Raw genomic sequence first — 17,542 nt, forward strand, 5'->3', positions numbered from 1 at the left:
ACTGCTAGTTCAGCTTGAGGACTAAGTATTTTGCTTGACTGACTGATGAGCTCCAGCTACTCTGTACTTGTTCCTCATATCTATATAATTTATCCTTATCATATTATTGTATAGTCTTTCTCTGTCATACCTATTACATACCCTGTAGAGTGAGAGGAGGGAAAACTCATTCTGAAGTAATGTTACTACAGAGGAGGATTATGGACAAGGGGAGGAGCTCTAGCTGCGGAACCAAGTCTTTTTAAGTGGCTGAAGTTGGGGCTTGGATTCGACCTGGGATCCATCAGTTGAGAAGGGATGAAAACAGCACAGATGCATAGTTATGGCGAAAACATTACTTTTATTTTCACTCAGTTGTACAGAATACATCAAATAGTTTTGTATATGTATGCTGGAAATGGTCATGTATTTCACATTTTGCCAGCAGGAGTACATGAATGCAAAAAGTGTACCATCTCCTAAGACTTTCATTTTAGTCAGAACAGTGGTCTTTTTTTTTTTGTGAAACTACTTGGATTGAAAGAACTATGTGCAACAACTTCAAATTGTTTTTTTTTTTTTTTAGGTGTGTCACGACTAATGGATTTGTTAGCTGACTCAAGAGAAGTAATCCGTAATGATGTAAGTAGTGGTCTGTAAAGAAGAAATGCATTGAGGTCACAGCAAAGATACATGTGATATAACTAGAGCACAGTATTGCTGAACAACAGAACATTTTTTATTCTTCTCATGGGGTAGCATCCTTTGAGAAGGTTTGTCTCTCTCAATTTTTGGTTTATTTTCCATTTGGTTTCCACTGTATAGAGATGGAAGTTCATTCAGTATGTTCAGCATTCTCACTGCTTCATTGAACTTTGGCTAATTGGATTGCATCCTGTCCAGGATACAACAAACTGGCCAATCTTCAGAAAGCCCTGGCTTCTGCCACACCTTCACTGTGACTGCTGATTGGCTAGCCCCTTGGAGGGAAATCAGAAGAGTCTAGTCAACTACAGCCCTTTCTTGCCACTTCAAGGTTAAGCAGATGTTCATTGTGTTTCACTGTTGCAGTCATGACTGTAGGGTTCTCCCCTGCCGGCAGGCAGCCCCAGGTCGGCCAGAATCCCAAAGTCTGGGTCCAGCGTCGGCTGTTCAACCATGCTCCCTGACGTCAGAGCGCCAGGAGTACAAAGCTGACAGCCAACGCCATCTTCTCCAGTCTTTCTTGCCGTGCGGTGATAGCAGTTCGCAATTGCCGGTCGGCTGACTCCTGACGAATTTTACTGATATATTTCGGTCCGAAGACTTTCTTCTCCACTCAAAGCTAAGTACCCCGTTGGGGAAACTTTTTTCTTGCTCCACTCCGATGTCAGAAAAAGTTAATAATTGTATTTCATGTGGGAAGCAAATACCTCATAAGGATTTTCATTCTTACTGTATTCCTTGCTTGGGCCCTGACCACGACGTAGCTAGTTGTCGGTTTTGTGCTAGATTCAATCAACGTACAATTAAGCGAAGGTACGATTTTGCTTTTCATTACTTCGGTAGGGGCGTTAACTACAAAATGTCGTCGGATACGGTCCCGGCTACCGGAGTTCACAAACGTCGCAAGGATAAAGACAGGCCTCTGAGGTCCAAATCTGATGATAGCGCACAAGCGGAGCCAGCTCCAGGTTCGGCCATCGTCAGTGAGGCGCTTTTGCAGCCCCTGTCTTCGGCCATTTCAGAACCGACGGCCGAAATGGACTCTCATGAGGAGCCAACCAGGCCTTTAAATATTTCTGTTGCAGGACCTTCAGACAATGCTCCTTCGGATGGGTCCGGAGCTGCTGTGCAGGTACCGGCTTCCGAAGTGGTTTTCAGGCCTACTCAGCTACTAATAAAGGCAAAGCCAAAGACAAAGGCAAAGACTCCTTCAAAATCAAAGACTTCTACACAGGCTTCTTCTGAACCGGCTCCCAAGTCACAGAAACAGTTACTCAAGATGGCGGAGGATTTACTTACTATGATTAGAGGTTCTCATCCCCTTCCAGACAAAAAGCCAAGGCAGGATGTTTCTTATGAAACCTCTGATCAGGCTTCTGTTTCCTCAGTTTCTTCTTCTGATCAGGAATATTCTTTCCCTCCATATGAGGATTCTGATGCTGAAGAATCCATTCCTTCAGCTTCTCCCCCTGAGGATTTCTCTTTTGGGGAAACTTTGCATGAAATGAGGGAACATTTCCACTGGGAAGGACAGGAGTATTCGGAATCCAAGAAAAGGCTGAGGGAATTTCTTCTTCCCCAACATAGACCCCTGGCTATTCCTCCTGTTTTGGATATTGTGGATGATGCCTTTTCGGTGGCTAACTTAACCCCTGACTTTTCCTCCTGCTCCTGTGAAGCCTGATAGATATTACAGGGTTCCTGATTCCCATCAGTTTTTATACAAGAACCCTTCTGCTGACCCTGAAACCATTTCTCAGGGTCCTAAGGGAGCTAAGGCCGCTTCTGCCAAAAATCCTACTCCTACTGAAAAGGATTCTCGATCCTTAGAAAGATGGGGCAAAAAGGTGTACACTTCTGCTACTTTGTCCATTAGGGCTTTAAACTGTCAGTTTCATATGTTTAAATACCAGCAATTTTTATTGTCTGTCTTAAAACAAAAGCTTACTTCCATTTCTGCCTGTGCAGATGATAAGGAATTACATGACTTATTGCATGCCACTGAACAGGTTGGGAAGCATGGTTTACACTGTGGATTTGATGCCTTGGAGGCTTCTTGTAGGGCTGACCTCTGGCACAGTCATTAGGAGGCATGCATGGCTAAAGGAACAAAATTTACCTGAACAGGTAAAAGCAAAATTATTGGATGCTCTTGTTCAGCATAATGTTTTGTTTGGATCGAAAGCTGAAGAGGTGATTAAAAAGATGGAGGATAAGGCGAAATCCATGCAAACAGTTAAAGATTTCTTACAAGTACAGCCTCCTAGATTTAGCAGGAATTGGCCTTCGAAAAATTGGTGTTTTCCCACTTCAGACAGGCCTCAGAGGGGTAGATACAGATGTTCCAGAGGGAGGCCTCAATCACAAGCTGCTTATAGACCAAGACAGTGGACTGCTTCCACCCCTAGGGGAGGAGAGGACAGGTCACAATCTCAAAGGAAACAAACTCAATGACTCCCTCTGTGGGGCTACAGGAGCTTCTTCCCTGGAAGCTCCTCTCGGAGGAAAACTCTCTTTTTTATCAAAATTGGACTCAAATAACCCAAGACAAATGGGTTTTGGATGTGGTTTCAAGAGGTTACAACTTCCATTTTCATACCTTGACAAGGCCAAGCGGATGGCCAGACCTTCCAAAACATCAGTGGACGGAGGCCTTAAACCAGGTGGAAGCTCTTTTGGCTATGAATGCCATAGAACTGGTTCCTCTTTCAGAGATGGGAAAAGGGTTTTATTCAAGGCTCTTTTTAGTCCCAAGGAAGCAAAACTCATGGAGACCCATTCTGGATCTGTCGGTCTTGAACACCTTTCTAGAGATTCCAAGATTCAAGATGCTTACTCTACAGCAGCTACTTCCAATGCTGTCCAAAAATGCTTGGATGGTAACTTTGGATTTAAAGGAGGCATATTTACACATTCCCATCAGGCAGGATCGCAGAAAATACCTCAGGTTCAAAGCCGGATCGAGGCACTTTCTATTCTCTGCGCTGCCCTTTGGATTATGTACTGCGCCCAGGGTCTTCACCAAATGCCTGGCTCCAATAGTAGCTTATTGCAGACTCAAGGGAATTCAAATTTACCCTTATCTGGACGATTGTCTAATTCAGGCAGACAGCAAGGATGTTTTACTCCAGCATCTAGAATTTGTACAGAACCTCCTCAAGTTCCTGGGATTCTCTGTAAACATAAAAAAGTCAAATTTGACACCATCACAACAGATAACCTTTCTGGGTGCACTTCTAAACACCACAACCCAGATGGCATTTCTGACATCCGAAAAACAGTTACAGCTGGCTTCAACTTTCAGAACCTTGGCAACTTTAACTCATCTGTCTGCAAGGAAATTCCTGCAGGCTTTGGGTTACATGGCCTCCTGCATCCTTCTCATACCATATGCAAGACTACACATGAGGAAAATACAGTGGTACCTAAAAAGTGTATGGTCTCAGCATTGCCACAGTTTAGACATACTGATCTCCGTTCTTCCTTGCCTTCAAAAGGAATTTCTTTGGTGGTCCAGGTCATGTGCTCTAAACAAAGGGAAGCCCTTCCGTCTGCCTCCTGCCTCTCAGATTCTAACCATGGACGCCTCGGATTATGCTTGGGGAGCCCATTTTCAGGGCAATTGTTTGCAGGGCCTTTGGACAAAGGATCAGAAGCACCTGCATATCAATTTAAAGGAAATGTTAGCCATTCAGAAAGTTCTATTGGCCTTCAGGAAACTTTTACAACCAGGACAACTGTTAATACGGACAGACAACACCACAGTTATGTGGTACATAAACAAGCAAGGGGGATCTCATTCCTACCCCCTTTGCAGACTAGCCATGGATCTATGGGACACAGCTCTATCTTGCAATCTGGATCTTCAAGCTCAGTTTCTACCAGGGAAACAAAACTTCCTGGCAGACAGTCTGAGCAGACCTCTTTCGGATCCACACGAGTGGATGCTGGACACCAAAATATTCAGGATGATAACAGCAGTCTGGGGATGTCCTCACATAGACCTCTTTGCATCCCATCTCAATCATCAGCTACAGACTTTTTGCACCAGGGTTTTCCACACAGAAGCTTGGAGAGTGGACGCCCTGTCATTCAGTTGGAGGAACCTCTCGGGATATGCTTTTCCGCCTCTCCCTCTTCTTCCACGGGTTTTATTGAAGATAAAACAGGACAAGCCCAAGATGATCATCTTGCTGGCTCCAAATTGGCCACGGCAGTTTTGGTATCCAACTCTAAAAAACCTATGCCTGGAGGCCCCTTGGGTTTTACCTCAGTCTCTGAACCTTCTGTCCCAACATCAGGGTCAGGTTCTACACTGTCATGTCAGAACTCTCAGCCTGGCGGCCTGGTTAATCCAGAGCCTTTGATTTCTTCTTTACTGCCCAAGCAGGTTATGGATGTCATTTTAGAAGCCAGACGTCCTAGCACTAGAAAATCTTATGCAGGAAAATGGAAAAGATTTTGTTCCTGGATGCAGGCTCAGGATTCTGATCCTCTTCTTCCCAACATTACTTTAATTTTACTTTACTTGTCAGATCTCTTACATATGGGTCTCTCTTTCTCTTCCATTAAAATACATGCCTCTGCTATTTCTGCTCATTATAACACAGACCCTCCCATCTTTTCCCACCAGCTCATGCGTCAGCTTCTCAGAGGAGCTAAGAACTTAAGACCTCCTAGATCTCCTCCTATTCCTGCTTGGGATCTCCACTATGTTTTGGAAAAACTAACCTTGCCTCCTTTTGAGCCTGCTGCTTCTTCTGACATCAGGTTTTTATCTTGAAAGACAGCCATCCTGTTAGCCCTAACCTCTGCCAGGAGGGTTTCAGAGTTACAAGCTCTAATGGCTGTGGAACCATATATTATTTTTCATCAAGACAGGGTATCTTTGAGGACTAATCCTACCTTCATGCCTAAGGTGGTTTCCAAAGTGGCTTTAAATCAAACTATACACTTGCCAACCTTTTTCCCCACTCCTCAAAATAAAGGGGAAAGGATCTTACATTCCTTGGATGTACACAGTCAGCTACGTTTTTACCTGAACAGAACCAAGGACATCAGAAAATCAGAACAATTGTTTGTTTCTTATGCTTCCAGTCCCCAAGGTAAAGCCATTTCAAAACAGACCATTTCTAAATGGATTGCTCATGGAATCAGATTTTGTTATTCTCACCATGGAAAGCAAATCCCAGGGAGTATACGGACTCATTCCACCAGAGCTGCTGCCACTTCTGCGGCTTTCCTCAGGGGAGTTCCTACCAAGGATATTTTGGAAGCTGCAACTTTGAGTTCAGTGCATACATTTTCTAAGCACTACAATCTACCTCTCTACTCTAAGTCTAGGGCAGGCTTTGCCTCTGCAGTCTTGCAGGGCCTTTTAGCCACCCCTTCCTCTTTATGACCACCTCCCTTTCTTTCAGCTTTGGGATTCTACCCTACAGTCATGACTGCAACAGTGAAACACGATGAACATAGTACAGTTGTGTACACCTACCATAAATGTAGATGTTCGAGTGTCTTCACTGTTGCAGTCTGGGTTTCCCTCCCTCCTGTCCCCTCTTATTTTTACTTTTGTGTATTTCCTTTTTTCACCATTTTTCTGAGGTGTATTTGCAAAGGTTATGGGACCTTTTTCATTTTGGGACTTGAGAAGATGGCGTCGGCTGTCAGCTTTGTACTCCTGGCGCTCTGACGTCAGGGAGCATGGTTGAACAGCTGACGCCGGACCCTGACTTTGGGATTCTGGCTGACCTGGGGCTGCCTGCTGGCAGGGGAGAACCCTACAGTCATGACTGGAACAGTGAAGACACTCGAACATCTACATTTATGGTAGGTGTACACAACTGTACTTTCTGAAGCTTCACAGAAGCAACACTTGAGTACAGACTTCATTTCTGACAAATAAGTCTCTGTAGGGAAATGCTTCCATACAGAAAATATTTCCTTTGCAAATATTTTTATGTATTTTTTTTATTTTCTGAAGAATATGTGCAATTTTTTTATTAATATCGTAAATACTGGGGCTATATTTGTGAGGAAAACATGCCACTTATGAGAAATTTTAACTGAAGTGTAATGATTAAAGACTGGGAAATATTTTTATGTGCTTAAAACAGTGTTTAAGTGTCTTGGTGATTATGTACACTAAAAGTACCTTCATTTTTTTATTCCTTGAGACACTGTGCTTGAAGATGTTGTAGTTAAGTAACAGGAAGTATATTTTAGTGCTAGAAATGTATTTTGTTTGATGCTTGTATACACTTTGTTACAGTTTACCTTCATTTATTGTTTTCTGTCTGTCCACCTTCTGTGAAAGGGACTTACAGTTGTGACAGCGTTTTAATACTTGTGCTTTTATTTGTAATTTTGAGGGACTGCGTGTGGATGTAGAAGTGTGTGTGTGCTGCTTGTGAACACTAGTTTGACAGGGTATCTTCTGACAGACTCTTCCCAGCAGTGCTTACCAGCAATCATGCTTCTTCCTGACCTACAGCATTAATTCCTGCACCACTCTAGCTGCTTCTTCTCCTGCTGTACCTAAAAAGAAAAAATAAACTGCGTAAGAACCCTTGTCTACACCACAGAATTCTCTGCAGGGGCTATTTGTTCCTCAGACTACTCACTTATTTCTCTGGTGTAGTCCCTTTTGCCGTCATGGACTGGGGGTTAGCTATGCCTTCTGTGACTACTCTAGTGTCCAGTCCTGGAATGTGAGTAGCCCAAGACTCTGATTCAGATGAAAGTTTGCCCTCTACAACTAACTTACAGTTGTCTTCCTTTTCTAAGACTAGGTCCAGGATGAATGATTTATATTTTTGAGATTTTGAGGAATGATATATATTTTTGAGAACAAGTATCTATTCCTCCTAAATTGAGGATGTGTTGTAAGTGGATTTACCTCATGCTACATGCTGTCCTCCTATTATGCCAGCCTTGGAAGATGTGTCAAATGCTTCCTACAGTAACCCTGATCCTCAACCTTCAGTCCCTAAAAAGGCAGAACAGTTATTAATACCAGCCATTCCCTTGCGGACAAGAAGGTAAGATTTTAGACAGATTATGTAAGAGAATTTCCTTCTTCCACTTTATTCTGTCAAACGCTTATAGCTTGTGGGATTGTTTTGCCACACTTCCTTCAGAAGGTAGTCACCATCTGAATCCTACAGTTTCTAACCTGTCTTTTAGTTGCTGCACAGTCGTACCTAATGTGCATGACTGTGCAGCAAATAAGTCTAGAACCACAAGTACTGCTACCCTTTTGATAAGATATGTCTATGTACATAATCAAAAGTTTTCTGGTAAGGTAAAGCGTTAGTTATATGGGTCATATCCTGCTAAGGATATAACAGCCGGCTATCTTCCAAAGGGTCAAGGGCACCTTCCATGTGCCCAAACTGTTAGCTTGAGCTGAACTGATGAAAGAGTGGTTTGGGTGTCAGGCCCTTCAGAGTGTTCCCAGCTGCTGAAGAATGCTCCACTTGTGGGTTTTTGAGGATTGACTGTTAGCTAACCCTTTCCATTACTGGGCAGATTAGTAACATTTGGGGTAAAGCCTTCTACCTTGTAGTTTTATGACTGAAAGTAAACATTTTCGGGAAAATTAAGTTATGCTGGCAAAAAGTGTTTTTATAGATTGTCATGTGACTTGTAGTAACTTTTAAACAGGAGTTTTTTTTTGTGGGCAAAAGCTGTTAAAACTAATTTAAAACTATGCTTTCTTTGGTAACGTGTGTTATTTTACTGTTAGGAGCTAGGATCACTGCTTAAAGTGCAGTTTTTCTTTATATGGCGGAGAAATGCATTTTTTATTATTTATTTTATTGACTACTGCTGCCAAGCTTCCTCCGGGCTCTGGCATCTTTTTTCTTTACCATGGAACAACCTACCAGTTCCTCAGTTCTTCCTTCTTCCAGCTTGTAATGATTTGGGCAAGTGACAGCATAGCTAGCTGACGTTTTGTAAAGAATGACATGTCATCTGAATATAAAACTGATTTATACAAGATGCTTGTGTTACAAATTTATTAGAACTGTGTATCATTTATATGTCAAACTGATTTTGTCCAGATGTTTGTACTGAAAATTTATTTGTGAGCTTTGCTTGTGTTGAAGTGTATCAACAGTGCATTCTGCTTTAAATGAAGAGAAATGTACATGTGTTATTGTAGCTAAATTAAATGTATATGTTTTAATAGAGGATACTGGCACAGCACAGTTTAACTTTAAGAAAAATGAGGAAAATGTAAATGAGCTCTTAAATCATCAAAAGGAACCCCACAGTGCTGAATAGGACTGGGGGCGGTGGGTCTGGGGAAGAGCCTTTGTCCATTAGCTCAGTGAAAAGAGGTGAGGCCCCAGGCACTGCCATAAACCTTTGGATGTGTATTGTGGCCATTTTTGCAAATTCCTGTTTCAGCTTCAAAGGCGAATACTGTGAAAATGGGGAGTCAGGTGACCAGATGAGGTCATTCTGCCAGCCCTCTTGGAAATTGTATTTTAGATATTATAAAGATAAATCTCAGGGTATTGAGTATTCTGTTTGGGAAGACTGACTGACTAAAAGACCCTCACCCACAGCATCTTGCCTTGTGGTAGTAAATAACATAACTAGGGAACAGTAAAATTCTTTTAGATTCAGTCAGGAATATAGTGCAACTTAGTTTAGATGTTGTTTTTCTTTCTTTGTCCGACTCTGTCCATCAGTGTTCTTTTCAATATTTCCTGTGATTTGAGCTCTGTGTTTTACTGTGAATATATATTCATTATTTTTATGTATTTTTATTATTTATTATTAAATATATTTAAAACTTTCATTGTGGCTGGTCTTTGTAGAAAATATCTAATCTCTGCAAGTACTTGTATTTATTTGGTGACACTGTGTGGGTCACTCCAGAAGGCCTAGCCATCTTGTTGAACTACTACCATTTGTATTAGTATTAATATTATACAGTATAATTGGAGACCCTTTGTTAAGGGCCTTGAAGAAGCTGATTGTGGAGTGTCTGGTGGTGGTGGTAACTACCTTATAGTCCGGGCAGAAGGGGTATAGCTAGTAAACTTGTGCCAGCCTTTCCCAGGTGTGTGTGTGTGTGTGTGTGTGTGTGTGTGTGTGTGCGCGCGTCAGCTACTTGCACTGAGTTTACAGAGAGGATGCTGGAGGACTTGGCTTGGACACTCAGTTGAGGACCTAACCTTACAGCTGTACCAGTGGGGAGTCTTAGTGGGGACCTGGAAAGAAGGAGACAGATAGAGACATCCAGACCTTGGGCTGAGTGTTTTCCCTGTGTGCTCTTAAGGGAAGTTGTACTTGATGCAGAGAGGTGTGCATCAGGAAATACTGAGTGTATCCATTTGTACTCCAAGTACACATCCCTTTGCAGTGTCAGTGATGAGGACTCAGGCTCCTTGATTACTGGCCCAACGTTGGGATGACGCATATTGGTAGCAGTGGCGGACATCACACAGCTACTAAAAGAAAATTAATAAACAGCCTTTGCTACCATAATAGGCTACTAAAATGTCTCAGGCCTATATGGATGACTCTGCTGTGGCCATTTCTGGTTCCTCAGACCATTCATGTTTTTTCCTTGGCTCGTGCTGGTGTAGTCTCTACAGTTGCCATGAACTGGGAGTTAGAGACCCTCTACAGCTGTTGGAGTACCCTTGACTGCCAAGGGAGAACTACTCTGGTCATTTCAGAGAAAAGGAGCAGATAATTCCTTTCTGTCATGACAGACTTTGTTGCCTCTACCTAAGCAGGTTTTGCCTAGCAAACGTGAGTCTGCATCTTTAGAAACCCCTGTCAAAAAGATAAGCATATGTCTTCTGTTTTAGTTAATTTGGACAGACGTGATTTATTGGGCTTAGTGGAAGATTGTTAGGGCTCTTGATCCTTATAGTTCTGCTGTTTACGGCAAGAGAAAATGTGATTTTTATTTTCTGAAGTGCTTCAGGATTTTGAACTATAAAGTGATTGCGAAATGACAACTTCTGGGTTGTTTTTTCCTCCTCAGGTTTCTGATTCAGATTCTGAGATGTGTGGCTTCTGTAAGTCCCTTTGACTGATTCTCTTTTCAGTTGTTTCTGTGGGAACATAATGACATTCTACTGTCTGAGTAAATATTATGATTTATTGCATTTGGAATTTCCTGAACCTGTGCCTGTTCCTTGTGTTCTTTCAGCATTGGAGGATGTATTTGTTACAGCCTGTGCCTTGCCTGACCACAATTCTAGGACAGTCGATGAGTTGTATAAGGTTCCTCTGTCTTATAAGATTTTATATTCTAACCCCAGATCAGACCCACCAGAGATTTTCTCTGGTAAACCTAGCAGCTGCTAAATATCTGGTTAATGCCAGTCTCTCCCCTTTTGACAAGGTTGGGAAAGCTTTTGGTAGATTTGGGGAAAAAAGTGTATTCTTCTACAGCACTTATTTTTAGAATTCTTAATTGAGAATGTATGGCACGTTATGGCATCTTTTCCCTCATCTGAGGAAAAAGCATCTTTTGTGTAATCCTGTTACTTCTCTGTCTTAGGTTGCTACCAACTCTTTGAATTGTACTTATTATTCAGCTGATGTCACTTCAAGGTTGCTGCCATTTACAAGGAAATTTGCTTGGTCACATACTGAAAACCTTCTTAAGGACATTAAAGCTGAATTTTGAATCCTCCCTTATAGTTTTTAGACCATCTGCTGCAGAGGTCCAGAAAAAAATGTGATGAAAGAGGTAAGCTTATATAGAAGTTCACATATTTTTCAGTTTTTATTTTACAAGTGTGTCAAAGGGTTTAATGCTACCTCTGCAGCCTTTTACAAAAAAAAAAGTAAAGGAAGTAGACACAGCAAGCTGCTGGTGAGTAGACTTTTAAAAGGCAGTGACAGGGAGGATCCCAGAGTAATGGACAGTTAAATAAATAGGAATGACTTCCTATAATACTTCCCTCCCCTTTCCCACTCTGGCAAGCCTTTAACCCTTTCAGAAAATCTTAACCTCCATTGTTCTCTTAGATAGTTTAGTCTTATGGATTGTGAAAGGGGATTTTTCATGGTTACAGATGGCATTGAGAGCCTCTCTCTCCTTTCCAAAGGATTCCCCTTCATCTTCCATCAATTTCCTCTTTTCCCACCTTTGCTCAGAGCTTGTTGACTCTGAGTATAGATGCAGTCCATTCTCCTCAGCTAGGAGGATTTTATTCAAGAATGAGTCTGGGATTCTGGTGCCAAAGGAGGAGGATTCATGGAGGACCAGTTCTGAGTCTTTCCTTTCTAAACTACTTTGCGATAGTGCCCAAGTTCAAAATATCTCTTCAGAACTTGTTACCTCTGATTCTCTGTTTGAGTTTTCTTTAACCTTAGATGTTATGTGATCCTATCTCGCCTACATTCAGTACTGATGGGTTCGGAGCCGATCCCTCGGCTCCGACTCGGCACGCTATGCTATAGAGCGAGGCCTCTTATTGGCTGAGCTATTTCTTATCCCAGGATGCACCACCACTAATCCCCCAGATCTCGTTTGCCGCTTACAAGCTAGGACGTGGTCTCAAACTTGGCTGGGCTAAGTACTGTTTTATTCAGACTTTTCCTGTCAGGAATTTTGCTATTTTGAACCCAAAAGCTGTTTTAACAGCTATTGTTGTTGTACAAGTGTGTTTAGTGAAAATTTGTTGAGGAAAATTGTGTTTTTTCGTTAAGGGAAGGTTTCCCGTTTAAGTTAGAGGGGCCTTCCCCTTTTACTATCTAGGGTTTTTGTGTTTCCAGGAGGTCAAGTACCTGCTTAAGTTAGAGGGTCTTGACCCTCATTTTCAGTGTTTGTGGTACTAGATTGTATTGTTTTCTGACATTGTATTTTGTCTTAAAAAAAAAAAAAAAAAAAAATTTAAAAATTACTTAATTTTTCACTTTCTTTGTGGAAAAATCTTGTTTCTTAGGGTTAGTCAGCATGTCTAAGGAACATAGACCCTCTGGGTTTAAAAAGTGCGCGAGGTGTGGTTACAAAATGTCCATAACGGACGACCACTCCTCGTGCGTTTATTGTTTAGGCGCCAAGCACCTACAAGAGTCCTGTAGCGTGTGTCACGCCTTCTCTGCTAGAGTCCTCCAGGAGAGGAAAAATAAATTAATATTAAAAGGTCTGATTAAGCCCTCCTTCGAGGAGGCCTTATCTTCCTCTCCTACGAAGAAGAAAAAAGCGTCGGCTCCGACCAGCCTGTCGGAACTGACTGCCAATAAACCTAGGCAGGCTTCTCGATCGGCTCCACGGACTTCGGAGCCGAGGGCGGAACGGTCTGCCTCGATGCCTCCAGTCTCGATCTCTCTGGTTTCGGAGCCGAGGACTGGGGCATCGAGAGGCGGGTCACCTTCGACTCCACTGATTTTGGAGCCGATGAGGGTTGCCGGCTCAGACTCTTCCCCTTCGGCGCCGAAGCCCTCCTCGGCACCGAGGGAAATTGTTTTGAGATCTCCCTCGGAACCGATAGTGGTCGAATCCATTCGGAGCCGGTCCCCTAGTCCTATGGAGCCGATGGAGAAATCGGTTCGGACCCGATCGGTGTCATCTAGGTCTTCCATTATGTCTGATTCGGACATCGACAGGGTGCTCCTAAGACTTTTCCAGTCTCCGGTGTTTCAAAAGTTAGTTTCGGCTCCAGCCCAGTCGGCTTCGGAGCCGATGGTCCACCCTGCTATTATGGTTCCTCCTCCAACAGCCTCGGCACCGTTGGAGCCGGTGCTGGTGGAGCCGATGGAGGTTTTCGGGTCGGGCCCGACCCTTACTCCAACTCCGGCTCTTGAGTCTGAGTTCGGTACACGGACTTTTTCTGTCGGCCCCAGGGGGGACGCTTCGGGACTGATGTTTTCGGTCCCAAGCCTTCCTCTTGGTGCGTCGGCTGCGGGGGTGCCGTCTACCGTTGTGGCCACGGAGGTGGGACCTTCCCAGGATTCTGGTGGTCCCGCCTTCAGGGCCATGAGGAGTGCGTTAGCCAAATCTTCTTTGGCTACCTCCATGGTCTCCCCAGCTCCTTCCCTGCATACTGAGACTGGGTCTTTGGCAGTCCCCCTGTCCTTAGACAGCGGAGCCCCGGGGCCTGAGGTTACCCCCACTGGGGATTCCCCCCCTCCTGGAGGTCCCTCTGAAGCTTCGGAGGAACCCCCCAGGAAAAGATCGTGCTAGAGGAAGCACGTTGACTCCCCTGATGAGTCTCTTACATCAGACACTGATCTCGATGATGCAGAGGGGTCCCCTAAGTCGTCCTCAGATGATGTCTCCTTTGCAGACATCCTGGAAGCCCTTAAACAATGAGGCAGCTGGCATTCCAAACCCCCTTCTGCTGATGAGTCGGTGTTCCTTAAGGCCTTCGGGGCTCAGCCCTCCGCCTCCTGGGTGTCTCCGCCCTTCGACGAGCTCTTGGATTTGATCTGTCGAAGGGCGTGGGAACACCTAGACTCTGTGGAACCGGTGCCTGCTCGTCCTAATAAGTTCCTGTCAGCACCCCCGGAAAAAGAGTTTCTGACGAAAGGTGTGGCTGTAGATGCTTTGGTGGTGGCATCTGCTACCCAGCAAGATGTAGCAGAGGCTTCGACGTCCATCCATCCTCCTAATAAGGAGTCTAGGAGCATGGATCGGTACGGTAAGCGCACCCTAAGTTCAGCGGCCTTTACATTAAGGTCCTTGAACTATCTCACGCACTTTACCAGATTTCAGAGGGATCTGATTAAAGAACTTTCCGATACCCTCTTGGGTAACCTGCCTGAGCAGCTGGCCCAGACGGTTGGCTCTCAGCTGGCTATGCTGTCGTCCATATCAAACTCGTCCATGAGGCTCATCTCTTATGCGGCCGAAGGGGCGAGTAGAGCGGCGGGTACAGGCATTGCTCTACGGAGGCAAGCCTGGCTCCGCCTGTGTCATTTTGCGGAGGCCTTTAAGTCTTGCTTTGCCGACGCCCCCTCTGATGGGTCCTCTTTGTTTGGACCCAAGGTAAAGGACACACTGACCCGCTGCGAGCAAGAAGGTAAGACTTTGACTGCCGTAGGGGCACGATTTTCCACTCCCTTTCGGCCTTACCCCAAGGCTAAAAGAGGAGGGAAAATGTGGTTCCGTAGATCTCAGAAGTCTTACCCCTCACAGCAGGACGATCCCCCTTCTAGAGGCAGGGGAGGGGGAAATTCTTCTGGAAGATGCCGTCCCAGAGGCGGCAGAGGCCCTCGCAACACTAGAGACCGCGAGTCCTTTCGTGGCTCTTCAGCCTTTCACAGTCCCTGAGGGATTGCCCGACTGTGCAGCTCCGGAGCCAGTCGGGGGTCGTTTTTCGAGGCACCTAAAAGCCTGGGAAGGTATCACTCAGGACCGATGGGTGCTTCGAATTATCGCCGGAGGTTACGCCATCCCTTTTTTTCACTCTCCACCTCAGTCCAAAAAAATCCCGGATCCACCACCCAGTCAACAGGAAACTGCAGCCTCAGAAGTTTCAAAGCTGCTGCAAAAAGGAGTCATCCAACCGGTCCCCGCAGACCAGATCGGATTAGGGACTTACTCAAGATTCTTTTTGGTGCCAAAAAAGACCGGGGACTTGAGGCCCATTTTGGATCTCAGCATTCTAAACCGTTCAGTCAAAAAGTCCAAGTTCCGAATGGTCACCCTACAAACCATTCTCCCACTGCTGGAGAAAGGTGTTTGGATGTGCTCCATAGATCTCAAGGACGCTTATTACCATATCATGGTACATCAAGCGTCCAGGAGACATCTGCGCTTCAGCCTAGGAGGCAGTCATTTTCAGTTCCGTACGCTGCCCTTTGGTCTCACCACAGCCCCCAGGGTGTTCACCAAATGTTTGGCGGTCGTGACTGCTCACCTGAGAAGTCTAGGATTCCAGGTGTTTCTGTATCTAGACGACTGGCTCCTAACTGCCACCTCCAAGCATCTACTATTGCGGAGCCTACAAGCCACGGTATCACTGGGCAATTCCCTTGGAATCACCTTCAATTGGCCAAAGTCTGTGTTGCTGCCATCTCAATGCATAAGATTCATCGGAGTAGAGATAGACTCAAACCGAATGCGGGTCTATCTACCTACAGACAGGATACAAACCATACAGGCTCAAGTTCGAGCCTTACTTCCCAGATCCAAAGCCCCAGCCAGAATGGTCCTGCAGCTGTTGGGATCCATGTCCGCCACGGTTCTTCTAGTTCCCCTAGCAAGATTGCACATGAGAATTCTCCAGTGGCTTCTTTCAACTCAGTGGTCCTTTCAGGAACTCCCTCTCAATCACCTCATATGGATCACGGAAACCTGCAAACGGGACCTTCGCTGGTGGCTGGTGCCCTCCAATCTGGATCAGGGACGACCCTTTGTTCCACCTCCTCCTGTGGCCACTTTGACCACGGACGCCTCCCAGATGGGGTGGGGGGGGCATTCCCTGGGCAGGTCAGTCCAAGGCAAATGGCATTCGGAAGAGACCCTACTTCATATCAACATCCTAGAAATGAGGGCGGTGCTTCTGTCCCTTCAAGCCCTTCACGATTACCTCCCTCAGGGCGTAATTGCTGTTCACTCCGACAACATGTCAGTGGTCTGGTACCTGAACAAACAGGGAGGCACCAGATCCTATCCCCTTTGCAGAGAGGCCATGAGAGTTTGGGAATGGGCAGTGTCGACCAAACGCTTTCTAGTGGTGACTCATATCTCGGGCAAGTCCAATGTGATAGCCGACAGACTGAGCAGAACTATCCTCTCTCCACACGAATGGTCTCTGAACATTACAGTTGCAAATCAGATTTTCGGCAAATGGGGAGTTCTGTGTTGTGATCTCTTCGCGACTCTGCTGAATGCGACGTGCAAAAAGTTCTTCTCCCTCACCCCGGCTCCGGGGAAGAGCCCTATGGATGCACTAGTCTGTCCGTGGCCCACCGGCTTGCTTTATGCTTTTTCTCCAGTTCCTCTCCTTCCCAGGGTGATCCAAAAGGCGTCTCTCTTGGGGAGCAAAATGATCTTAGTTGCTCCTTACTGGCCTCGTCAAGTATGGTTCCCCTATCTTCGGAAATATGCACTGGAAGGTCCATGGTTCCTGGATCAGATCCCAGACCTATTGGTTCATCAGTCGGGACTATTCCACCAGTCCCTACACACCTTAAAATTGACGGCTTGGCTCCTCCTCTTCCGACTATAGTCAGGAATCATACCTTGGATCCGGAAGTTGTACACATTTTATCCTCGGCCCACAAGTCTGCTACAAAGAAATTGTATTCTAGCAAATGGAAAAGATTTGCGATTTGGGCTCAACTCCGGGGTCTGGACCCCATCACTATTCCTGTATCAGAAGTACTGAAATTCCTAACTTCTCTTTTTAATCAAGGCTCTTCAGTCTCTACCGTCAAGGTTCAATAGGCAGCTATTTCCAATTTTCACGAATCTATAAACCCACCTTTAATGAGCAACAGATTGTGTAAGACCTTCTTGAAAGGTGCTGCACTTTTAAGACCTCCGATTTCTCATCCTGCTCCTCCATGGGATCTCGATGTGGTGTTACGCGCCTTAACTTCCTCCCCCTTCGAACCGGCAGCAACATGTGATTTAAAATTTCTATCGTGGAAAACTGCCTTTCTGGTGGCGATTACTTCTGCCAGAAGGGTTTCAGAGCTTCAAGCTTTGTCTGTAAAACCTCCGTACTTGGTTTTTCACAAAGATAGAGTATCTCTCAGGCTAAATCCATCCTTTGTCCCTAAAGTTTGTTCCAGTTTCTGCCTACAACAGTCATTAGAACTTCCAGTCTTCTTTCCGAAGTATTCTAACAAAGCGGAATTCATATTCCACACATTAGATGTCCACAGGCAATTGCGTTTTTATTTAGACAGGACCAAACAAACA

General features: G+C 44.8%; 1 protein-coding gene across 5 annotated transcripts in view; it reads left to right on the forward strand.

Annotated features, from left to right (window-relative positions):
* The window catches only part of USO1 (USO1 vesicle transport factor), a 1,866,649-nt gene that overhangs the window by 632,175 nt on the left and 1,216,932 nt on the right, over positions 1-17,542 (forward strand). For all 5 annotated transcript variants that reach the window (XM_044061107.1, XM_044061108.1, XM_044061110.1 and 2 more), the window contains one exon: positions 566-621. In XM_044061107.1, the coding sequence (XP_043917042.1) occupies positions 566-621 (56 nt within the window). The remainder of the gene's footprint in view (positions 1-565; positions 622-17,542) is intronic.

The sequence above is a fragment of the Protopterus annectens genome, chromosome 2.part0 (genome assembly GCF_019279795.1).
Source record: "Protopterus annectens isolate FY-2018-M chromosome 2.part0, PAN1.0, whole genome shotgun sequence".
NCBI lineage: Eukaryota > Metazoa > Chordata > Ceratodontiformes > Protopteridae > Protopterus > Protopterus annectens.